The sequence below is a fragment of the Perca fluviatilis genome, chromosome 22 (genome assembly GCF_010015445.1).
Source record: "Perca fluviatilis chromosome 22, GENO_Pfluv_1.0, whole genome shotgun sequence".
Taxonomy (NCBI): Eukaryota; Metazoa; Chordata; class Actinopteri; order Perciformes; family Percidae; genus Perca; species Perca fluviatilis.
Genome location: NC_053133.1, coordinates 16,482,328 through 16,508,678, shown reverse-complemented (window position 1 = coordinate 16,508,678; position 26,351 = coordinate 16,482,328). Strand labels below are relative to the sequence as shown.

The 26,351-nt window shown below is 41.7% G+C and overlaps 1 protein-coding gene across 1 annotated transcript; it reads right to left on the bottom strand.

The window, feature by feature from the left end:
* Positions 1-255: 255 nt before the first annotated feature.
* zbtb47b (zinc finger and BTB domain containing 47b) lies at positions 256-25,574 on the bottom strand. The gene is made up of 6 exons (XM_039790159.1): positions 25,230-25,574; positions 5,823-7,202; positions 3,936-4,083; positions 3,204-3,319; positions 1,950-2,094; positions 256-1,547 (listed from the first exon to the last, which is right to left on the bottom strand). The coding sequence occupies exons 1-6, from the start codon at positions 25,230-25,232 to the stop codon at positions 1,102-1,104; spliced, it is 2,238 nt and encodes a 745-aa protein (XP_039646093.1). The 5' UTR covers positions 25,233-25,574; the 3' UTR covers positions 256-1,101.
* Positions 25,575-26,351: the final 777 nt, after the last annotated feature.

Here is a 26,351-nt window from a genome sequence, read left to right as displayed (position 1 = left end):
TATTATTATCCCTACACTCTTGGTATTCTGCAAACTAATAACAGATCGGGTTTAGTTGGGAAATTTAAGTTAACATTAATATTAGATTTTAAACCTACAAATATACTGTAGGTCAGAGTACATTAGGTTTTTACTAACAAGTCACAGAAAACTGCGATATCGTCTCAAAGCCAGATCTATAGGAGAGGAGCACGCTTGCTTAATGTAAGCAAAAGATAAGCGTCAACAAATTACTTCACCTCCTGACTTGGGGGTTAACGTAGATTTGAAGATCCTCATCTCATGACTCTGCCTCACATCTCACACACACACACCGTCACAAACACAACACACTGCATTGCACGGTCGACTCTCCACGCATCACAACTTCTCACACATCCTTACAAATTGACGTAACGTGCCACGGATTACACACTATTACAATTATAAAAATGGAGACAATTAGGAGTACATCTTAAATATCACTAGAGTTAAATGTAAGGTGCAGGATTGATTATAAATGCTGTATAACGTTATCTAACTATAGCAGGTGAGCTAACAGGATTTGGTTATTGGCAATGCCATATACATGTATATGCTCAGAGACAAATCAGCATTTGGTTATTGCTGGGTCAGACAAGAACCACTCGCTACATCTTGGCAGAGAATGATCAAAAATAAAACATCTTTTCTCATCATAGTGTGGTTCTTGCTTGACTGATGACCCCCGTATGAGTGAGGATTTAGGAAACTCTTCCTCCTACTTTGTAAAAGATGCTACAATCAATGCATTGTGCAAGGCTCTGGGGAGATGTGTGTTGTGATGGGATTCCAAATGGAACTAGAACAGAGTTGTAAAATTCACGAGGAAAAAAGCGGTGACGACACGTCCTACTGGACTCTGAGGTTATATATTGTATTTAACAGAGTAAAAAATAACTATTTCTTATTGTGGTAGGTGTATGTGTGTGTTTTCATGAGGCCTCCATGTAGCCTTCAGTCAGTGTTTCTCCTCGGTGTAAATGTCACTGAGGTGCATCACTCTCCTGCTGCAGGAGTCCTCTTTAAAAGCTCTAAGAAAAACAAAAGTAACAAAAGTGCTTTCGACGCTACAGAGATTTGTTAGTTGTTGGAGTTCATCCTACCGGCAGGGAACAGGGGAGGTGGAGGGGGTAAATGAGGGCTGGGAGGCAGCCCCCCCATGGAGTGCAGCAGGGGGAGAGACAGCTGGGTGCCATGGAGGGGGTGTGGGCTAGAGGCAGCAGCGGGTGTGGTCGCAGAAGTGGCGGGGAGCGTCGTCCTCAGCTGCACCTGACCGGAAGAGTCCACGGCGGGCGAGGCCAGAGGCCGATGGAGGCCGAGGGGGTCATTGCCGTCAGTAACCATGGGGTTGCTGACGCGGAAGCATTTCTCCCTGTGGGCCTTGAGCATGTTGGAGAAGCGGAAGCGCTGGCCGCACACCTCACAGGGGTAGGGCTTCTCCCCGGTGTGGGTGCGGCGGTGGCGCTTCATGTTGGGCCGGCTTGTGAAGCTCTTACCACAGATCTCACAGATGTAAGGCTTCTCTCCTGCACAGAGGGACACAACGCACTGAAAAACACACCTTCTTGATAGATTTTCAACATGAATCATACAATTTAAAGCTGCTATAATCAATAATAAGGTTAAAAAATAGCTGGTGAACGCATTGGTGCATTTAGCAGCGAAAGGGCAAGATATTTCCCTCAGGAGTTGATGGAGACCAAAACAGAGATAAAAAGAGAGTGAGTATTGGACTTCCAATAACATGACTCAAAAAAATAAGTGCTAATGTTACTGCGTGTCTGCTAACTGTTTGCTAACCAGTTTGCCATATCAACCTAAATGTAGTCTGTGGAGTTTTTAACCAGTAGTTGCGCTATGGAGCAGAGTGGGTTTTCATTTTGTTTGTACTGTGACCTTGTGTCCTAGTAATGCAAGAAGTGACTCACCAGTGTGTGTCTTCATGTGTTCGTCAAAGTACTGTTTCATGTTGAAGTCCTTTCCGCACCACTGGCACATGAACTGCTTGTGTCCGATGTGGATGCTCATGTGGGAACGCAGCTGGTATTTGTACTGGAAGCGCTCACTGCAGTTCTGAAATGGCACACAATGAAAATTTTTACACAAAGTCTTAACAATCAGAAATAGTCTCATAAATGGTAGTCACAAAGAGAGTATTTGTGGGTTTTATTACATTTTCTTTTTGTGGAAAATGTAGTGCTCAATGAAACTGATCCATGAAAGTAAAAACTCTGACATGTCAATCTCTCTTATTTAAATCCCAGCTGTGAGATTTGTTTCTGTAAAACACATTGTGACAGATTTCAGTAATAAAATCAAAAGTATTTATTGTGAAATATAAACTATATTATGGGTATTACACATGTTGATTTATACAACTTAAAATATGAGAATAGGTAAAGTTTTACAAGCAGCCCAACTGTTTAGAAATGTTTTTGATGATAGTGTTTCAACACTGAAAATAGTTTGAAAACACAAGAACATGTCAAATTCTTTGCTTTAACAGGAATAGTTCGACATAGTACGGTAAAAATGATGCTAAAGCCAGCAGCAGGTAACTTCACTTTGCACCTTTTTATTTAACCTTTGGACTGAGCCAGGCTAGCTGCTTTCCAGTCTTTAGGTTATGCTAAGCTAAAGTTCTTGCAGGCTGTCACTTCATATTTACTGTACAGACATGAGAGCGTTATCAATCTTCTCATCTAACACTTGGCAGGAAAGCGGATAGGTTTATCTCCCAAAACTTCATACTATTTTAAGTAACTAACTACTTTAAGCAGTTCGGTCATTGTATCAAATATTCCCACACATCATGAATGCAGCAAAAGTTACAGCCACATTCACAAAGGGAGAGAGACTATTTATTTAAAAGTGTGGTGTTGAGTGAGAATGATGCCAGAAAGCAACACACAAAACAGTTTTAATGGGGTTCCTGGTGTATAAACATAGCAAAATGATTTGTTTATGATAATGATTTTTCTTTGATCAGCTTATCTGGATTCCTTGAGCTTAACATTACAAGCAACGCCCATAAAGAGACAATTAAATTTAAATACAATTCTAGACACCATGCAATTCCAAAAATTACAGGTTTTAAAATGGTGGATATCTCAGTTGGAGTAAAACTCTTTGTGTGAGTTAAGTGGAGAACAGCAGCAGCAGTGTATTAAAGGAGCTCAAACCTCACACTTGAAGGGTTTCTCTCCTGAGTGCTGCAGAGAGTGAACCTTCAGGGACATGCTGCGCTTGAATGACTTCCCGCATGTCTCACAGGTGAACGGCATGTCCTTCGTATGGGCTAACACACACACACACACAAACACACACACACACACACACACACACACACACACACACACACACACACACACACACACACACACACACACACACACACACACACACACACACACACACACACACACACACACACACACACACACACACACACACACACACACACATTAATGGTATTCAATATTGAGCCACTCAATAGCAGCAGGAGGACAAATAAGCAAACTACTACCCTAAAATAGCACTAAAAGAACAATACTGATGCCTTTTCATTGGCTAATTATGATGCTGAGGACAATGGATGTCTCATCTTGTAGATAATCAATTTCCTCTGAAGTTTCCACATCGACCTCTCAAGTCACTCCTTCAGTAGGAAGGATAAATAGGACTCAATGACATAGGGTACTTTATACCAACCATTCTTTTACCACTGAAACACAGATGTACACAGGGAATGAGGTAAGGCTGTCTGGGAAACAAGATGCTTATCTCCCTAAAAAGTGGAAGAGGAAAGCAACACCCAAAACAAATCCTGCACAACAATCAGTGGAAAAGGAAGCCTGAAGTAACAACCGAGAACAAAGCGACCAACCAGGATCGTTGATGTCACTGCCACTCACCGACCATGTGCTTCCTGACATGAGCCATGGTGTAAAACTTCTTCTCACAGATCTCGCAGGAGAACTTCTTCTCGGCGTAGCCATGTACGATCTTGTTATGCTCGTGTAACGACCACAGCTTTTTGAAGGCCTTGCCACAGGTTACACACTTACAGAAAAACAGAAAAAAACAGAAGAGGAGTAGTTTTGGGTATCCTCTGGAACAGTCTTTACAAACACAATCCAGGTGTGTGAGCTTACACAGATACTTGAGTGTGCACTGTACCAAAAAAGCAGTTAGAGTCAGTAGATTAAAGCAGCAAATGATCTTCAAAACCAAAGCAGGAGTCCAGCTGCTCACTGCAGGGTGGAGGTACTGAGACATGTCAGAATTTAGTATAACTGCGTGCCAGTTGACTGAGTTATTGACTCTGACCGGTGTTAATTTATTTACTTGATCGCAACTGTGAATGTACTAATTATTAACTAAATAATACTTTAAACAGAGAATACTAGTATAACAAAGGGTAGAGGTTTGTGTCATATGTGCATATTATGATAAAAGTAGTCAAAGTGCCTTTTATAATACTGTTAGTTTAGCTAAACAATTAGACAAGCGGTGTTAATTCCGGTATTATTAAGGCAATAACCCTACTGAAAATCATATTACGTTTCACTGATATAGACTTTATACTCGACCGTAGAGGATATAGGATTTCCATATTTAGCCAAATATCCATTCTTATATCAAAAGTATTATCCTTTATTTGCCTTAACTCGGACTATGTTTAATTTACGGCATCTTTGTAGGAAAATAATATACACGTCACCTCTAAATCAAAACATAAATTCTAAGTTTCCCCCCCTAAAACATGCAGAGGAGGAATTATTTTTTTTCAACCCAGAGGAGTGTCTGCAGAGCGTTTGTGTTAAGCTGCATACAGCCTCAGCTAGGTATCAGGAGGTTGGGGCTGTGTGTACAGTATGTAGGTTGGGGGTCAAAACCAAGGGCAGAAAATAGCCCAAATCCTTTGCTGTTGCTCATGAAGCATGTGTTAACAGCAAAAGGTGACCCAGATGAAGGGTGTAAGCACTTTTATGAACTCTGAGCTTCTTTCATCCTGCTAATGACAGCTGGCCGGAGGGTTACATAGATTTTAGCGACTCATTTAAATTGTAACTGCAAAGGCCTTGTCACAGCAAAAAGTGGCACAGCAAAACTCATCCATGCGTCTCCACAAAATATGTTGTTGAAGTAGTTTAATGACGTAGTGACTACCAGTGTTGTGCCTGAACGCGTTTATTGAATGATAGTTCATGAACTCGTTCATATTTTGGGCGAGGCTTAGTTCATGTAGAAAGTGAACTTTCCCAACACTGGTGACTACTTTCTTTCTATTCTCTGTACTGAACCATCAGGATAATTACAAGTTTTACTGAAGAGAGAATAAAAATCTCAAAGCAAATAAGTTTGCTAACTGGCTATCTAGTTCATTCAGCAAGCTTGGTTGTAACAAGACAATAAATTCACACAGTTTATTCAAAGACATTATTTGAATAAACATAAAACTGTCTGAAAATAATTTCTCTTTTGTGGAGCAGTTAACCCCTGACAGCGGAGGGATAAATAAAAGTGGATGGTGCATCAAAGCTACAATAGCTTTCTCCATTTTGGCTCTCCGTTCCCTCAAAAGGTCAGCACTGTCAAGGCGGCTTGCTATTGGTCAACTGTTCGTCAAATTTTACTAAGTTGAACTCAACGTCAAAAATGTGCATGGATTTACTTGGCCCCCCACTTGCAAATCCACTGATCGCTGCTAATCCATTAAAATAGATTTTGCTGCAGGAGCACAAAACTAGGATTTAGTGAGGGGGATGTCTTTGATCATAATGGTGGTTGGATCATACCTGGATGCTCTTCTCACAGTCGGTCTGTTGGTGCAGCAGCAGCTCGCTCTCCAGCAGGAAGCGTTTCCCACAGTTATTGCAGATCTGCATGCGGTTGTGAGTGACGTTCATGTGTTTTTCCAGATACCAGCGATTGTTGAAGACGCGAGGGCATTTCTTACACGGGAAATGTTGCTTCTCCTCCAGCCTCACTTTCTGGCCCAGGCCCTCTGCATCCAGCGCCCTCTTCCCGCCCTGCCGCTGGTTGGCTAGCGTGGCCTCTGCCAGTGTCTGCCGCATGGAGGCGGTTGTGCCCGCCATGGCAAAGGCTCTGCTGCCCCGGCGAGGTCGATCCATCATGGCCGCTTGCTCAAAGCCTGGAATGTTTAGGGAGTTCTCCTCCTCTTCCTCGTCTTCCTCCTCGTCTTCCTCCTCGCTGCTCTGACCCAGTATGTCCCCCCTCTTCAGCTCATCGTCATCCTCTTCTCCCACTGTGTCGTCATTCTCCGCCCCGTCCTCCTCATCGTCTTCTGAATCTATCCCGTTGTCGTGGCAACAACCAAACATGGTGGCCGCCTCAGTGATGCTTGCTGATTTGCTCTCCGACCCCTTAGACACATTAAGGGTCTGGTTGTTGAGGTTGACTTCAACAATGATCTGGTCTCTGTTGAAGGAGGCGTGGCCATCTGCGGTCTTTGATTCCTCTCCATTGCTCTCGACTTTGCACAAAGCGGCCACACCCGTGTTAGCCCCGCCCCCTGACCCGTCCTCCTTCTGGTAATACTTCTGCTGGGAGGCCGTCTTGCCTGCGTCCTCCACTCTAACAGAGAACGGGCTGCTGCCTTCCCTCTTGTACACCCTCCCCAGGTCTGACTCCTGTTTGATCTCCGGGTACAGCTGGCTGGAGGGCATCGCTACAGCTGCTGGATCACCGCCACTGAGCCCTTCCTGATTGGCCATATCTGCGCAGGTGCTTCTCAGCGAGTGGCTGCTGATGAGGTCGCGACAGGAGGCTGCGATGTCGCTCATCTGGAGCAGGGCAGCGGCGTTGAGCACGTCGCAGACAGTGTGGCTGCTCACCAGCAGTTTGGAGGTGTAAATGAAGTTTAGGATTTGCTGCAGGCCCTGTGAGGTCAGGGCGTCCAGCGACAGGTCCACCCGCCGCAGCTGTTTGCTTTGCGCAAAAAGGGAGTGGAAGAAAGGGCTGTAGGCCGCCAGCACGCCCTTGTGGGCAGGGAAGGTGCTGTGTTGACGCACTAGAACGATGTCGACGTCACACAGGTCAGGCTGGAAGAGGCGCTGCTCGTTCAGCCTGTCCATCAAACAGGTGAAGTGCAGAGCCACATCCTCCACCAGGGAGAACTCAGCAGAGGGGAAGTCTGTGGTCTTCTCCACTATGAGCTGCAGATGGTGGAAGAGGATGTGATGGAGGGAGAAAAACAGAGCAAAAGGTTAAGATAGAAAATACTTTATTATTGTGTAGTAATATGATCAGTTCAACTTTAGGACAGGAAGCCAGTTAGAGCTCATTGCTACCACCCTCACAAAAAGCATTTGTTTCTTGTTATAAAAGGTGAAACTTTTCTCATTTTTACAAAAAATCATTTCCTGTTATCATATAACTTTATCTTCCTATATCACAAAACATTCTTGCCATTTCACAAAACCTGCACATCTCGTTAAAACAAACGTTCTTAGAACATGATACGTTGGTATGTTATAACAATAAACTTCCAAATGGTGTCTAAACGAAAAAAAAGATCCATCATTGACTGAGAAACCTTAGTCTATAGAGCAGTCATACAACATAATTGATAATCATGACGATCTAGACATGTGGCAGGGTGTTTTTATGTATTATGGCTGTGTATTGTTTTCATTTTGTTTGTTGGCATATGCGAACTAGGCAGTGCAAACTATTTTAGGCTATAAATGCTGCGGTATTTGGTACTAGTAGATGTCAAAGTCAAAAGTCAAAGTCAAAGTATCTTTATTAGTCTCCCTAAGGAGAAATTTGTTTTGGACACAGAGAGAAATTGCTGCAAGAGTTACAACAGAGACACACAACAAACACAGGGTTAAAACAGTTAGAAGACAAATGTACATTGAACATCTAAGGCTACTCAAAGAGCTGTGCAAATTACAAATTACCATTTTCTATAGGCTACTTAGAAAGATGCTATGTATTTGTTAAAGAAGTAATAGTTTAACAACTTCAACTTATGAACCTTTTTTTTGAAGCTCTCAATTACATCTTCATGCAGATGGAGCTATGGAAATAAGCTTGCTTTCTTTATTTCATGTTTGTTTGGTTGTTTGTTTTCAGCCAGCCAAACATTTGCCGAAAATAAAAAGTAATTTAATAATAGGTGATTTCATTCACATAACATAGTTAAGTAGAGGAATACATATTGCTGAAATAAAGTCTAAAGAAATGCATCCTAAAGCAGTTATTCTTGTGTTCTTTATGGTTTTCAGTCTATTCAGTGCACTGCACAAAGTCACATACTGCATGCATGCTGCACGATATGATATGAGGAAAATCAAAAAGGTGTAACACTCAGCGCTCTGTGCGAGGTCCTCAACTTCCCAAGGTGGGTTTATTTTAGCACAGGAAGGGCAGGGTTTCGATCCAGACGGGATGTGAGCGAACACACACACACACACACACACACACACACACACACACACACACACACACACACACACACACACACACACACACACACACACACACACACACACACACACACACACACACACACACACACACACACACACACACTTCTGCAAGGACTGACTGGTCTGAGCATTGGTATTCAGTGCCATCTCCCCCCCATTAGCCAGCTCTCTCAGCACACCCACTCACCACACTGTCCCTGAGGAGCAGAGAATTATGCACAAGACAAAACATGTCCAGAGAAATAATTAGGGAAACCATGCCGAATAAATACTAACTAACCCTGCAAACAATTAATGGAATTTATCATTCCATGAGTGTCTTGAAGGCAGAATTAGACAAGTATTAATATAAACTTTGTTAGGGCCGAAGATGATGTAGGTGGGAGCCATAATTACATCTATACATCTCTTTTTTTCTGTTTTTATAGTTGCAAGTGCAGGACAAGACACAGACAACAAAGAATAAAGAAAAATGGCAAGATATAACATTAATCATTCATTTTGGGACAATAGTTATAGTAGAATGGCATTTATGTAAAAAACAAACAAACAAAAAAACCTCTATAGTAAATGACTATGCATCACACAACAAAGACTGACAATTGACTGTTAATTGTTCTTGTAAATTATTTTCTCTTTAAGATCAATGAAAATGACTTTTCATTGTTAAAGCTGGAAAATGGATTTGCATTTGGGCCTAACCTTGAAAATCTAGCCTGTTTGAAGAATTCAATTATGGAAGTGTTAGATTTATTCATAGTTCTGAGCTGCTAAATTGGACTGTGAGCCAGAGAGGAGTAGAGATCGGGTTATCTCTCCCCGTGCAAGGCTACCAACGTCGCCCAAGGGCAAACTGCTGCAGCCTTAATCAGATCAAGTGTAAGAGTTGCAGAATGGAAGTTAGGCTGCTATAGCGATAACGATCGGCATCTTCTTCTGAGATTCAAATAGGACAATGCTGTCAAAGATTAAATTATATAGGATGAATATAAAAACATTGATAGCTTAGGGTCATAATAAAGGAACCAACAATATTCATTAAGGTTTAAAGGACCCATGACGTGGTGCTCTTTGGATGCTTTTATATAGGCCTTAGTGGTCCCCTAATACTGTATCTGAAGTCTCTTTCCCGAAATTCAGCCTTGGTGCAGAATTACAGCCACTAGAGCCAGTCCCACAATGAGCTTTCCTTAGTATGTGCCATTTCTGTGTCTGTAGCTATTGAGGAGGAGGGGGGCAAGGTGGAGGGGGGGTACCCTTCTCGGGGCAAAGCAGAGAAAGGGGAGGTAACCTTGCTCCTTATGACCTCATAAGGAGGAGTTTCCAAATCGGCCCATCCGAGCTTTCATTTTCTCAAAGGCAGAGCAGGATACCCAGGGCTCGGTTTACACCTATCGCCACTTCTAGCCACTGGGGGACCATAGGCAGGCTGGGGGAACTCATATTAATGTTAAAAAACCTCATAAAAGTGAAATTTTCATGCCATGGGACCTTTAATGAAGGGTGTATGTCCATGATATTAGTTCATAATCCTTTAACAAAACAACTTTGTGATCACTTTAACCCCTTGATGCTTATTCTTCTACCTCTTCACAATTGTGTCTGGGCAGTCATTAATGGGTCTGAAAATGTTATCCTAGGGATTTGGAATGTAAAATAATGAAGCTTGCCATATCCACCAATAAAAACAGGACTCCAAATGAGTTCCCAAAAGATTTCCCCACAAGTCTTTATGCCTTTATATTGAGCATGTGATGGGGCATTCTGAGCACAAATACATTTTTTGCATGCACATAAGTTATATTTAGTGTGGTAAATTATTATCAAGCAAAGAATAATTTAATTTGAGCAAGAAAAAAAACTCACTTTTGTGCTTTTTGCCTGGTACATATATATCATGTATGTAGCCTTAAAGTGCATATTTATGGCCCTTTTATATGGTTCTTGTTTTAAAACGAGATGAAAACATTAAAAAGTCAGCTGGAGACAGACATTTTAGCCAACTCAAGGAGTTAAAAGGTCCCATGACATGGTCCTCTATGGATGCTTTTATATAGGTCTTAGTGGTCCCATAATACTGTATCAGAAGTCTCTTTCCCAAAATTCAGCCTTGGTGCAGAATTACAGCCAGTAGAGCCAGTCCCACAATCAGCTTTCCTTAGTATATGCCATTTCTGTGTCTGTAACTATTGAGGAGGAGGGGGGGGGGGCTTTCAAACTTTGCTCGTTTGAAAGCCATGATGTCTCTCTCTCATGGGTGGGCCAAATTCTCTGGGAGGGCAAAGCAGAGAAAGGGGAGGTAAGCTTGCTCCTTATGACCTCATAAGGAGCATATTAATGTTAAAAAACCTCATAAAGTGACATTTTCATGCCATGGGACCTTTAATGTTAATTAGAGCTAGCTACAGTTCAGATGCCGAAACTGACGGTCTCCCCGAAGAAGTGAGAAGCCTGCCTTTGTGTATTTCTGTGTGAAATCCTGTACCCATTGTTTGAAATAAAATCACTACAAGTTTTGAGTAGCAGATAAACTGGCCACAGTTATTGTTGTAAACTGCATATGTGCCGTGCAAGAACAGAAAGCAATAATTACACAATCATACTGAAAGTGCAGACTGCATACAGGTCAACCAAACGCCTGTCTAAACAGGTGTGTCTTTATCTGATCTTGGCTACAGGTAACTGCGTGGAGGAGGGGTGGGGGTGGTGCGTGATGCTGGCTTGCGTCATATGGATGCACCGACAGTGTTGTCATTACTTAGAATTCCTCATGGGAGAGACAGAAACTACGAACTATAAATATTACCCCTAAATGACGCAGCTTTTTAACAGTAAACTGTACACACTGTAGTGTATCTGTCTACAGCAAAAAACATGAATGTACTGCTGATGATAGAGGGGTTTCAATCAGGGAATTATTGCATTATTTTCATCTGGACTGACACTTTATTTAATCCAATAGCAGATAGTTGTAGTTGCAATGTGGCTGTCTCGTCTGTCCAATGCAAGACGAAGCCATCTTGTCCCATTTCATCACATACAGTACTGTAGCCAAACAAACTGAGTGAGTACTTTGCAATTAAAATCCGCATCTAACTCCCTCAATCTTTATCTGTCATTATCCCTCGCCCCTTTTTACTCTGTCTCCCCCCATTACTTGCAAATGTCAGGGAGAGAGCTTGTTTGCTGTCATTAGAGGGAGCACCACCTTTAACCAGCCTCTCAGTCAGATGTCTCCCAATACATTATTCATATCAAGCCCAACCCGTGACAAACACGCAGCGGGGGGATTACTGACGCATCCAGCAAGAGGTGTCATTTAGACGGGCTTCAATCAAAGCTCCCTTTCCACACTCATTTAATCTGCCAAACACAACATGTGAGGGGATCCTCTTGCATTGTAGAGGCCTCCGCAGGCCTGTTGCACACAGCAACTCTCAAGGTTGATGTCCTTTAATTAGAGATTGTCCGATACCGATACCAGTATCTGTATCGGCTCCGATACCGCTTAAAACGCTGGTATCGGGAAGTACTGGAGTTTATAGTAGTTTATTTATGTTCTTTTTCCATTATAACTGACAAACTGGATAATAAAAGAAATTTCTGTGGCATTCATTGTCATTGTTCATGTTTCACAAAGAGTTTAACTTGAGCCAGACAGACAACAAAGATAGAAATAATATCACATCCATACAGGGATAGTAGTATACAGTTGTTAAAACATAATTAAATATATGACCCACTGGTATTGGATCGGTACTCGGTATCGGCCGATACGTAAGTTCAGGTATCGGAAAGCAAAAAATGGTATTGGCCCATCTCTACCTTTAATCCAAAAACAATGTCATTTATTTTACTGTAGAAACTTTACTTTTACATGTTAAAAATAATGGCAGTTCATGAAAAACAGTATTTATGCCATGCATTCATCTTCACACTGTACTGCTGTATTTAACCCAACACTAACTGAATTGTTCAATCACAAGCTTACCACAGTCTATTTAGTAGCTGTTCTGGAGCTTTCGGTCATGCAACATGGTCTATAGTAGCAGATTTAATTACTGATCAAATTTGCACTTTGTCACAGCTTTTTTTTTTCTATTCAAAATTATACTAATTGGCCTGATAAACATGCTCTGATCGGACGTCAACAGTACCAACTCTGAAAGGTCATAACTGACACAAAATCAAATCTAGCTATCTGTTGTTTAACTGGTCTAATGGGGTTTTGGTGTCAGACATCATATTTGCTGAACTTTGGAGGGCTGATGCATTTTGGGAAGATAATCAGGCATTTAAAAAATTCATTGATCAGCCTGATTTAGTGCTTTAATTAAAATTGAAAGTTTCAGACTTTTAAACTACTTTACCACTAATCCAGTTTTGATGAAGCTGTGATGGATGATGTACAGGATTACTGCTCGACACAAGAGAAGGCTGCATCATTCATGAGAAGTATGTGTGTTACTTTAGTATATTTAGTAAGGTCAGACTCGGTGGTGCGAGGCAAGCTCACAGTCAATGTGTCAAACAATGCTTGTGATATAAAAGTAACTGGTTAATCCTCACCCAGTTCCGCCATGCCAGGGTCGGTGGTACGCACTTGGCAGAGGCCCGACTCCTGGACCCGAGCCAGACAGAGCAGGGTCTGAGAATGAAATCCCTCTTTCTTATTTGACGTTCACTGGTGAGAATGCCCTTTTCTCTCCCACACCTTTGCACTGGACGGCCCATTTACTACTCTATAAAGTCTGCATCTCCGTCACTGGGGATGTGCCGTGACCTCTAGAGAGCTGCCATTTTAAAAGTCCCCTTGTCTGTTCACTATAATGAAGTTGAGAATGTGACTGTGAGGCCACCTGTAAGGGCAGCGCATGTAAATCTTAAGACAGTAGTAAAACTGAACAATGTCTTGAATGATCATCCTTTTCAATGTTTTCTCGTGTTAAAATAAACCTTTCCCTAAAATGTTATTCTGCTCCTAGGTTTGTTTGACTGCAGATTTATGAGCCAGGGACTAAACAACATCTACCTTGACTGTCTTGTTTGCTTGCCGGTGAACAGACTGTGCCATTAGCGGGGGCCAATGTCAGAGCACAGTACAGAGTCATGGACACATCAATAGTGCGAGGAAGGGCAGGTTGTATTCAAGCCAGAGGGAGTCCCAGGGGGACAAAACTGCGGGGGTTAAAGCTTTCTCTCTGCCTGCCAACAGACTGAACTCAGTGTCCTCTCACCTTCTGTCCCATCACCTTCTTTACCTTTTAAACAAACACATGTGGGCAATATAGTCAAAAACTAATACATATATACAGTATATACTTTCCAAATTATTTGAGCAGTCTGAATTTTGGATTATGCACCACCAAGTGGCTTGAGTGCCACGGCTCATATTAATATAACAATATAACAATATCTGGAAAGACACACAATAAAATACTGAATAAACAAATTCAAGTAGGACTAAAATAAACATCTTTATTAAGGGATATTTAATATTATTGTATGGTAATTTTCTGTGAAATCATTGCAATTATGTCATTTTCTTGTGTTATTGTTGTCCAAATTAATGATTCTGACCAACATTTTTTTGTTATAAATGACAGAAGTTTTTTCATACATTTCATTGCTTTGAACATCAGTTTGATCTTTTAATGTGCGATTTTGTGTGAATTTACGTGTTGTAATATAAATTGCTATTGGTAAATATATTATTGTCATAATGATGTCTACCATTTTGTCCAGCACTAATCTATTATTATTATTTGACAAAACAAATAGAATCACAAAGGTCCAACCACTTGTTTTTTTTCCCAGAGCTTACAGCCACATCTCATTAGTGCATGGAGTTTGCTCAGTTGTCATGGAGATGGAGGTTCATCCCCATATACCACCACCTGTTATGACCAAAACTCCACGTGATAGCAAGTAAACAGTCATCAAGACCAGACCTCATTTCGTTTGAAAATTAAATTAGAGAGGATTATTTTCCTTATTAATTATTTATTAATTATTCTCTTGATTATTTATCTGATTAGTCAATTCATGGTTTTGTCTGCAAGATGTCCGAAACATTGTGAGAAATTCACATCACAATTTCCCAGAGTGGGCCAAGCGCAAAAGGTAATTACCAAGGTAAATCAAAGAGTATGTTTCTTGGCCAGAATCTCAAGGTTTCTGGACAAGAAAGCGATGTTAACTCTAATTCAGCCTTATTCTGACTATGCATGCTGCTCATGGTACAGTGCCTTGCGAAAGTATTCGGCCCCCTTGAACGTTTCGACCTTTTGCCACATTTCAGGCCTCAAACATAAAGATATAAAACTGTAATTTTTTGTGAAGAATCAACAACAAGTGCGTCCCAATTATGAGGTGGAACGAAATTCATTGGCTATTTCAAACTTTTTTAACAAATAAAAAACTGAAAAAGTGGCCGTGCAAAATTATTCAGCCCCTTTACTTTCAGTGCAGCAAACTCTCTCCAGAAGTTCAGTGAAGATCTCTGAATGATCCAATGTTGACCTAAATGACTAATGATGATAAATAGAATCCAGCTGTGTCTAATCAAGTCTCCGTATAAATGCACCTGCTCTGTGATAGTCTCAGAGGTCCGTGTAAAGCGCAGAGAGCATCATGAAGAACAAGGAACACACCAGGCAGGTCCGAGATACTGTTGTGGAGAAGTTTAAAGCCGGATTTGGATACAAAAAGATTTCCCAAGCTTTAAACATCCCAAGGAGCACTGTGCCCCGCGATAATATTGAAATGGAAGGAGTATCAGACCACTACAAATCTACGAAGACCCGGCCGTCCCTCTAAACTTTCAGCTCATACGATGAGAAGACTGAGAAGGAGATGCAGCCAAGAGGCCCATGATCACTCTGGATGAACTGCAGAGATCTACAGCTGAGGTGGGAGACTCTGTCCATAGGACAACAATCAGTCGTATACTGCACAAATCTGGCCTTTATGGAAGAGTGGCAAGAAGAAAGCCATTTCTTAAAGATATCCATAAAAAGTGTCGTTTAAAGTTTGCCAAAAGCCACCTGGGAGACACACCAAACATGTGGAAGAAGGTGCTGTGGTCAGATGAAACCAAAATCGAACTTCTTGGCAACAATGCAAAACGTTATGTTTGGCGTAAAGCAACACAGCTCATCACCCTGAACACACCATCCCCACTGTCAAACATGGTGGTGGCAGCATCATGGTTTGGGCCTGCTTTTCTTCAGCAGGGACAGGGAAGATGGTTAAAATTGATGGGAAGATGGATGGAGCCAAATACAGGACCATTCTGGAAGAAAACCTGATGGAGTCTGCAAAAGACCTGAGACTGGGACGGAGATTTGTCTTCCAACAAGACAATGATCCAAAACATAAAGCAAAATCTACAATGGAATGGTTCACAAATAAACCTATCCAGGTGTTAGAATGTTCAAGTCAAAGTCCAGACCTGAATCCAATCGAGAATCTGTGGAAAGAACTGAAAACTGCTGTTCACAAACGCTCTCCATCCAACCTCACTGAGCTCGAGCTGTTTTGCAAGGAGGAATGGGCAAAAATGTCAGTCTCTCGATGTGCAAAACTGATAGAGACATACCCCAAGCGACTTACAGCTGTAATCGCAGCAAAAGGTGGCGCTACAAAGTATTAACTTAAGGGGGCTGAATAATTTTGCACGCCCAATATTTCAGTTTTTTATTTGTTTAAAAGGTTTGAAATATCCAATACATTTCGTTCCACTTCATGATTGTGTCCCACTTGTTGTTGATTCTTCACAAAAAATTACAGTTTTATATCTTTATGTTTGAGGCCTGAAATGTGGCAAAAGGTCGAAAAGTTCAAGGGGGCCGAATACTTTCGCAAGGCACTGTACAATGGTGACTTAAAGCACCTGAAACATAGGCTTCAGACTGCTCAAAATAAGGTTATAAGGATTATTCTGAACCTCCCCATGAGATCTCATCTTGACACTTCTCATTTTGAGACTATTGGGCGGTTACAAGTTGAAGATCAAGTCTCTCAGATTCACCTGTGCATGGTACATAGGACTGTGCATGGGGCTGTCCCCAAATATTTAATCAATTATTTTAACAGAGTAAGGGATGTTCACAGCTACTCCACCAGGGGCAGCTCTACTGATTTTGTACCTCCTAGAGTTAAGAGTAATTTAGAGTTCTTTTTGTATGTAGCAACAAGCCTGTGGAACAGGTTGCCAGGAAATCTAAAGGTGGTCAGAAGTTTAGGAGGTTTTAAGCAGGCACTGAAAAAATGGCTCAGATGCCAATCTTAGTAGTATGGAAATAAGCCCCAGGGCTTTATTGTGTTATCCTCACTTTGTTTTATTTTTTTAATGTATGGTGCAAAGCTGTATCGTATCTTATAACGAAATGGTCAAATAAAATCAATGAATCGATAGCAACCAACCGTCCCAAACAGAAAGATATTCAATTCACAATGATTTAAAGCAGGAACAAAAGCAGCAGATCAATCCTTTGTAGAAACTGGAACCAGAAAATGTTTTAGCATTTTAGCATTGCTTGATAAATGACTTTTATTCAATTATCAAATTTTTTGTTTATTTATTTTTTAGTCCATCAACGGTTTTAGCACTAAATTCAAGTATCAAAAGTTGCTTTTATCGTTCTTTTAGAATAGAAACAATGAGTTTATTCAAATGATTATTTATTGCAAAGCAGTTCTCTCAACTCAATTTAACTACTACAAATTGAATTCAGGCCACAACATTCTCCTTTAATTACTTCAGAAACAAGTGCAATCCTGCTACCAGCCAAATGTCAAAATGTCCAAATGCACAGTGAAGTCTCTCTACTTTGAAAATGACCATCGGAAACAAAAAGAGATCACCCAACCATCCACAGTCATGAAGACAGCAATCTCATGAGCTCCTACGTGGGCCCCTCTTGTCACCCAGCGGGGAGGTGGGGGGGAGGGGGGGGGGGTCAGGGGCTCTGCCACTTCCATCCACGGGTCACTTCAATTTACAGTAAAGAGCACACTCAGCAGCCCTCTTCACAGCGAGGCCTCCTGCTGAAGGGCCCGGAGCAGGGCTCGGCGTGACTGACACCCGGAGGAAGGAGAGTGGGCACCGTGTCAGGCCTCATCTCAGTCAGTGGCATGGAGACGGTAGAGAACACACACACACACACACACACACACACACACACACACACACACACACACACACACACACACACACACACACACACACACACACACACACACACACACACACACACGCACACACACACGCACACACACACACACACACACACACACACACACACACACACACACACACACACACACACACACACAATCAGTGCAGATGAGAGCAAAGCATGACAGGCCCGAATACAAACTCTCCACAAAGAGATCACCCAGTTACAACAGCGAGTTTGGCTTCACAGAATCGTCACAGAGTGCTTTTACGTGGCGGGATATGGATCAGGTCACGCGTGAACACAACCAAACAGACAAGGGCATGTCATTTCTGGCAGAGTCCAATCAGACCGCCATTAAAAAGTCATCAGGGTAATGACTGACACGGTGTCCTCTGTGTGCTCACCAGACCTTCCCTGCTGCTGACGCCAAACGGCAGACAGGTTTTGTTCCAGAGAAGCCGAGTCAGAGAAGTGAATTCTGGTTCTCTGGGTGAGAATCGTGGCTTAAACCTCAAGGTGTTATCTGGTCTAGGATACAGGCTGGGCAAGTCTGGCATGGACGAAGAGTGGTATGCCAAGTTGTCTCCCTGCTTTCAGTGTTTTTGTCTCGTCATGGATGGATTACTGAACAGGCCTATTGGGTACAAATCCAGGGGCCCAAGGTCTCATGGGTCCCCTGGGCCAGGGCCTCTGTTTACTGCAGAGCGACGGTCAACATTTTCTGTCAGAGAGGCAAATCAAATGACAAAGGGACATCAAAGAGACACAAAACTACTACAGAAAGACGCAGAAAGGCCACAAAGAGATGTAAAATGACTGCAAAGAGATGCAACACAGCCAGAGAGATGCAAAACAACAATAAAAGAGAGGCAAAATGAACACAAAGAGACAAACATCCACAGAGAGAGACAAAATGACTACAAAGAGATGCAAAATGACCACGAGACGCAGAACAACCTTTTAGTCTTTTAGTCTGGGGGGGGCTTTTATATGTCTGTGCTATTGTCTCATAATCCGTCCATGTTTCTAGTGGAAGATTTCTCCTGTCTGCAGTCTGCACTCCCTCCTCTCCTCTCTAAATCCAATCAGAACAGAGCCCCAGCACTGACCTTGAGGTAGAAGTAGCATATACAGTAGCAGACGCACAAGCACACCCAGCCGCACATCTGCAACACTGACCGCCCATACGTGTGTACCTGCATCATAATCACACATTTGTGCCCACGTCAGTAAACAGAAAATGAAAGATCTGGCACATGTGATGACCCTGCTGATGCATGCATAGAGAGGATCTAAATGTGGCTGGACTCACAATATCCTGTTATCAAACATGTTGCTCTTTCATAGATGAGCCAGACCGGTAATAGCACAAGTGACAAGGTCTCACTTTTAACAAGCCCTGTGGTGATCATTACAACACTATGATAAAAAAATGCTAATAAAAATCAATGTTCAATGACTAAAGGGGGGAGCCACAGCGGCGGGTGGCAGCATGCTCACATACACACACAGCCACATTAAAGTGGAGTTTAATACTCACTGGGATGGCACTGTTCATCAGATAATAATGGTATTAAGGTGGATAGTTACAATTTGTGATATTAGGATATGGGATTATATAATCCGGGAAATTAGTGGTGCATGTCTTTCAGATTGGTGGGAATTCAACCCTTGTAAATAATCAAAAAGATGTATTATGACAGACTCAAGAAATTCTGAATTTAAGATAAACACACAAATACTTTGTGGTATATACTAAACACTAACCTACAGTATTACCTAAATATCTGGCTCTTTAACTGATAAATACTCCACAATGTTTACCATGTTTGTCAGCTGTTTGGTGCTCTGCAGGTGGATGCAGTGCTTTTAAGAATTTTTTTTCCTATAAACATAGAGCAGTGAGAGGGAACCAAAACAGTAAAGTTGTGGGCTGTAAGAAGATGCAACAGACCTCTGTAGAGCTCAGGGGAGCTGCAAAGTCTTGGGATAATTCTCTGTGTTCATCACTCAGAGCCTTTCACGTTTCACAGTCATTTGATCCATTCATTGTTATGAAAATATAGACTATAGCTGATTTAATCCCCAAACATTATATAAGTGTGATGCTAAATCCCAGGATTTTAATCGAGAAAATAACCTGTTAAGTAATCAATAATCAAAAGTTATTGGTGAATGTTTGCCAGTATAAAAAAATTAAAAAAGTCAAAAGAACTCTATTTGACAAAATGAACTGCCTCAACACACACAACAACTGAATATTATTTCAGGTAAAATGTACAGCAGGACAATTTCAGATAGCAAATGGCAAATCCTAAATTAGTTTAAAATGAGCTGCTGTTATGCAGTTTCCCCTTTCCACTACTTTAGCTAATTATTTTATTCCCCTCAGCCTATTAAAACATTTAACTTTCTTAACCACAGCATTCACTGCTGGCTGCAATTAATAAGGACAATATTATCAGCATTAGTGCCGCTCTAATCCTAGACATCCAATCTCTCCTGTTCTAATCCAGCACCGTGGACTTGCCCCAGCCTTGCCCTATTGGAGCTCTCCACCAGCTTTTACTATTAGATTTAAATACATTTCCATCTATATGTTAATGCAACCACAGGTGACAAGTCAATCTACAACTGATACGCGTTTACCCGGGCATGAAATTGGGATGCACAAACAAAAATAAGGGTGAGAACAGCATGAGCAGCATCTTGGCGACGTATAGTACATTAAAATTTGACAGCGTGAGCGGGATTGCCTCAGCTGCATGATTTGCAGAGTTCTTTTCCCGGCTTGTCCTTTAAACATGCTGGACAGCAGTGTGTTTTATCACTTTGGTGAAGCTGGGGAGGACAGTGTGTGTGAGTGTGTTTTGCCCAATCAGAAGAGATGTTAAAAAAAGACATCAACCGATGGTCGTCTGGAGTGGAGATGACTCTGACGAGCAGTTTGATAATAAAAGGAGCTGCCTGGAGGTGGGGGGAGCGGGTGGACGGGGCAGCGATGAGGTTAGAGTGTCCGCACTGAAGCTCTGCCAGGAAGTTTGTGTCTGGGCAAATGAGCTGGGAGAGGAAGCGCTGAGTCAGGAAGCCTGGCCAAGAGAGAGGCCCGTGGAGCTGGCATCTCCTCACACACACACACACACACACACACACACACACACACACACACACACACAACAACGTTTCACACACGACCGCTCTGCTGGAGTCATAACACACTGTTCCCAAGCCAGCGCAGCACACGCATGTGCACAACGGTGGGTGCACACACTCGCCTGCTGTGCATGCATTCATCAGTAAACAAAGAGATGTGACGCCAAATACCTGTGGCCAATAAAGCATGATGTACAAACGATATATTTCAATTTGCAAATAAATCAAGTCAGTGGAGGGGCAGAATTTGATTTGTTCAAATATATGACACAAAGAGAGAAAGATGCAACTTTGAAGTGATCCATTAGAGACAAAAGATCATTCTGATGCGTAGCAGCGAGCAGGTGCAGATACCCGAGGGCAATTACATGGGATGAAACTGTGATATCTTCATCATCCCTTTCATAGCATGACACACAGAGAGAAGAGGCTAACACAAGACTCTAAAGAGCTCCTTATCAGAGGAATCTCTCTGGTGTGGCAATACTATTTGTGTGTGTGTGTGTGTGTGTGTGTGTGTGTGTGTGTGTGTGTGTGTGTGTGTGTGTGTGTGTGTGTGTGTGTGTGTGTGTGTGTGTGTGTGTGTGTGTGTGTAGTTGATGTTTGATGAGAAGGTCAGAGAGGACAAAGAGGAAAAAGAGGTAGAGGAGGAGGAGCACCGGCTCCTCATAGCTGCAACCAATCAATGGACGACAAAGAAATGGTGAATACGAGCTTAAAGGAATAGTTTTGACATTTGGGGAAATGTGTTTATTTGCTTTCTGGTGGAGCATTAGACAACAACATTGATACCACTCTGAGCTACAGACAGCAACTGGTTAGCTTAGCTGAGCACAAAGACTGGAAACAAGCTAGCTTGTCCAACGGTACCAAAATCCACCTACCAGCACCTCAATACGCCATCTTACTGTGGGTTATGTGGTGGACTATTTATTGGCTGGGAGCAGTAACTTCCTGGACATATTGTCTGACACATAACCCCCGTAAAAACGGCAAATATATACATATATATATATTTCATTTTATAGATAATTTTTTGGGGGCCTTTTCCCCCTTTTATTTCAGAGTGAGAGACAGTGGATAGACAGGAAAAATGGGAGATAGAGTGGGGATGACACGCAGCAAAGGGCCGCAGGTCGGATTCGAACGCTGGGCCGCTGCAAAGGACTCAGCCAACATGGGGCACACGCTCTTACTGGGTGAGCTAGAGGTCGCACCAATAGTTTGGTTTTTGTATGGATTAAATAAACCACATATCAAGTGCTTGATAAGTGAGTTTAAGACATGTTGTAGATGGGCTACATATTTCCCTGTTTCCAGTCTTTATGCTAAGCTAACCCGCTGCTAGCTGTAGATTCATGTTTAAAAGGTGCACTATGAGTTCCTGCTTTAACAGTTCTGCATTTTTGTTCCAACATCTCATGGTCATCTCATTTTTTTTTTAAAAAAAATAAAAAAAAAAAAAAAAAAAAAAAAAAAAAGTAGTTAGTCATGACAGTTACGGAAACATGGCGGTCAATGGGGGCGAGCTTGCTCTGTTTTGTTTTAAATTTACTTGGAACGTCAACAGAACTGACCATGCAGGAACTCATAGTGCACCTTTAATGTAGTTGTGAGAGTGGTATCAATCTTCTTATCTAACTTTCTGCAAGAAATCAAATGAGTGTATAAATGTTGACTATATCTTTAAAAAGTATATTTTTGAATTGAATAAGTGATTAGTTTTAGTTTGTTTTTTTAATACTGTGATGGATAAGTCAAGAGTATATTTTTTAAACTGATCCATGCATATTTTTTTATTCGTACAACTCTAACAGATAAGAAGCTAAAACTGAATGTAATGTTTAAATTGCTGCAAAAACTGTGCGTACAACGGAACGTGAAACAAATATTCGTGATGACTATCAGATAAAGGATCCCTTCTTTCCTGATTTGCAATTCTCTGAAAACAGCATGGAAACTCATTCCCATCTGTTTGAAGCTCCTCCTAAATCTCTCTCTCTGACCTGAATTCAGCTAAAAGCTACAAGAACACTTTAGAAGAAAAACTCACTTAATATCTTCAAATTCCTGACAATGAAAGGCTAATAGAAATCCTCATATCAAGTTTTACAAAAAGAAAAAGCTGTTTGTCTTCTGTAATAATGGAGTTCAAAGACATTTAAAAAAAATGCCATCGGGGGTTAAATTAGAGTAACAGTTTTTCTCAGATTAAAAGACACCGATGCCAGCAGCTGGCACTGCTGAGAAACAATACAAATGTGAACTTATGCAAAGAGTAAAATCAACCCTACTTACTTGGAACAAAACTTACTTTAACCAACAGAAGAAAAGAAACCTTACATAAGCCCAGGTTGACCTTTCTCTCTGCAGCCTTGTCCACTGTTCTTAATCTCAGGGGCATAAATTAGCAGCACCTACAGTATGCTCGGAGTTGCCAAGGAGAGCGGCCTCCTACCAGAGGCCGAGGATGTCTGCTGGAGTTTGTAGCCGGGGCTCGTGAATGGCTGCACTTGTCACAAGGACTAAAGAGTTTTCTCGCTCATCACCCAGAGACAGTGACGCCTCAAAGTCAAGGGTGGGCAGGAATGCCCTGAATAGGCGGTTACGTAAAAAACTCACAGCACCCTGTGAGATAGAGAAGGAGCTGCTCAGGACCTGACAATGCTCGCTGAAATTAAACAGTGGCAGATGGCCCAACGTGTGCAGTATAAACATCTTAAGTGTGCATGGAAGTGAGACAGTTACATTTTCACAAATTCACCAAATTAAGAGAAAACAACAGCAATCATTTCAATAAGGGAACGGACAGATTATGAGACAATGGTCCCCTGGGCATAGACACGTAAAAGGCACCCCAACCCTCCTACATACAGTAGGAGCAAGACACAAAACGACACAAAACGACACAAAACGACACAAAACGCAACTGCATCGGTCACATCGTTTGTAGTCGTTTCTTTATAGTCATTTTGAGTCTAGTCATACTTTTTTGTGTCTCTTACTTGTCTTTTTTTTTTTTTTTTGTCTCTTTGTAGACATTTTCTGTATTCATTTTATTGACTTTCCAACAAGAATGTTAACAGTGACTTCATACAGAGGCTGTGGTCCAAGGGCCACGGACCCCTTAGGCCCCTGGGCCTGTGCCCAGTAGGCCTGTTCAGTAATCAATCCGTTAATAAGTGTATGGATATGAGGCTATTGATAAAAACAAAATGAGCAAAAACTAATCCACTTTTGATGTCAACAAAGTAATTGCAGAAATGATCTGGGGCATGTATAAAAAAAATGTCAAAAGACATCTCTGATCACTGACGAATTTCATTCGCCAAGCACACTTTACACATTATCTATTGCAGCTTACTTTAATGCGTGCACAAACAAAAGGCAAACAGAAAAACATACCAAAACCTCTCTCTCCCTCTTTGCTCCCACCAGAAGCCACCCAGAGAGCACCAGGGCCAGCCCTGCTGACCTGACCCAGATATTAACCCAAGCCTCCAGATGTGAACGCGCACTGGGATTACTCCACCACTGCATCAAGCTCCACATGCTTTCCTAATGAGGCATCCTAATATGACCCTGGAGACAGAACGGACTGTCTGTCTCACTATCTGCCTCTATTCCCATAACTCTATCACTCTGTCTGTACAGAAGCATCTTCATATAATGTAATGGGAATAAAAAACAGCATGGAGTCTGGTTGAGAATGCCATTTCATCATTGTCACAGAGGGATATTAGTCTGTAAAAGTGAATCAAAAGAACATGACCTCATGCAGCAGACAAAACCACCATACAATTGAACATTGTCTGATAAAATAATACTGCTTTGACTGTCAAACACTGGAATTAAATAAGCAATTAACTGTATTACGACACTACACAACGCTGATATGCTGCCTATTATTCAGACACCTCTGCCAGAGTGTCACCTGCAACTAAGTGAAATGATTAAGAAAGGAAGAGTGAACTGCCATCTACTAATACTACACTGAGAAGAACCTCTAATTTACGCATGAATGTCAAAGCCTAGCAAACTTGTCCTGCACTGGCTGTTGGAGAAAAGTAGTTTCACTCATCCTGTCCACATTTGCACCAGTCACGACCTGAGCCCTTTTGCAGGAGCGCCCTGATATGAAAGAATTTAACTCCTTCTCTGCATCAATGTAGCTATTGTAGCTATTGCATTCTTTCAGCAGCTTCAATTTCCAACTTGTGCCGTGTCGGCAAGTTACAAACTTCAGGATACAAAGCACAAAATACACGGTATGACAGCCGGTGGTACAAATACACAATGAGGCAGAAGTGTGTTAAGTTTAATCGGCCTGCTAAGTAGCTCAAATTTGCAAGAGATCAAAGAGGGACAAAAAATAAACAAAAATGCAGCGCTCTCCTCTGTAGCCTACCATTTTGATCCAGCGTTTCGAGGCTCAAAGGAGTCCAAGAATAACTCCTTTCGCACCAGTTTTCCCTTCGCCATGAAAATGACCGTTGAATTGTCACATTTCTTCAGTTTTTGCCTTATCCTCAATCTTTTTCCCCCCCGTGCTGCTGTAGCATTCAGACAGACAAAAATGCAGAGGCTGCTTTTGCAGAAGGAATTGGTGATTGGAGCTCGGGGATCATATGGGCTTTTTGTCAGACGTTTTTAAAGGGACACGGTACTGTTTAACGTGGAGTTGCGAGACAGGCGCCTTTCTTTGTACAGTACTTGGATTTTCTTCTTCTTTTTTGGCGTAAGTAGGAGGACGTGAAAGGACATGCAACCAGATGGCGCAAAACACGGGTGCGCTTCCTGTCACTGTGCGCTCGTGCAACAGTGTGACGTCACAGGGGCAGACAGATGCAGAGGTCAGGAAGTTCAGTCTTTTCCCATGTTGCAGAAGTCATCATAACTTCTTTTTACACACTATTGAACACTAGTATTGTGCCATATATCATATCGTAATAACTTCAAAAGGGTGTTGTATCTGCACACAGTTTAATCTAACCACAAAGAGTGCAAAATGTCAAATGAGAATTTAAATGATTGTCTCGCTTGCTTGAGTATATATATAATTTACTCATTTTCATTCGTAACCCCCTTCATACCAGGACCAAAGTAACCTCATATGAGGCCCTGGGACTAAAATGAGGTATTTGGTAATTTGATTAACCACAATGTAAAGGAATATGCACCATATAAGCATAGTATAAACTAAAATAATGAAGGTGTTAAAACTAGATAGGCCTATTTACTCAGGCCTATCAAGTCAGGGCCCCTCTGCATGACCGGCAAATGTATAGTGCAAGTGTTGCCTTGAGGCTCCTATGATTTCAGTTCATAATGTTTTAGTGTTGCATACCGTATTACAAACCAAATTACTACCATTTATTACCATTAATTGTATAAACATCAGGAAATAGTGAACTCTTGAGATCAAGATTAAGTCTTCAAATATCTTGTTTTGTCTGACTAACAGTCCAAAACACAAAGATATTCAGTTTACCATAGCAAATAGTTGAAAATGTCCTTAAAAAATGATTTA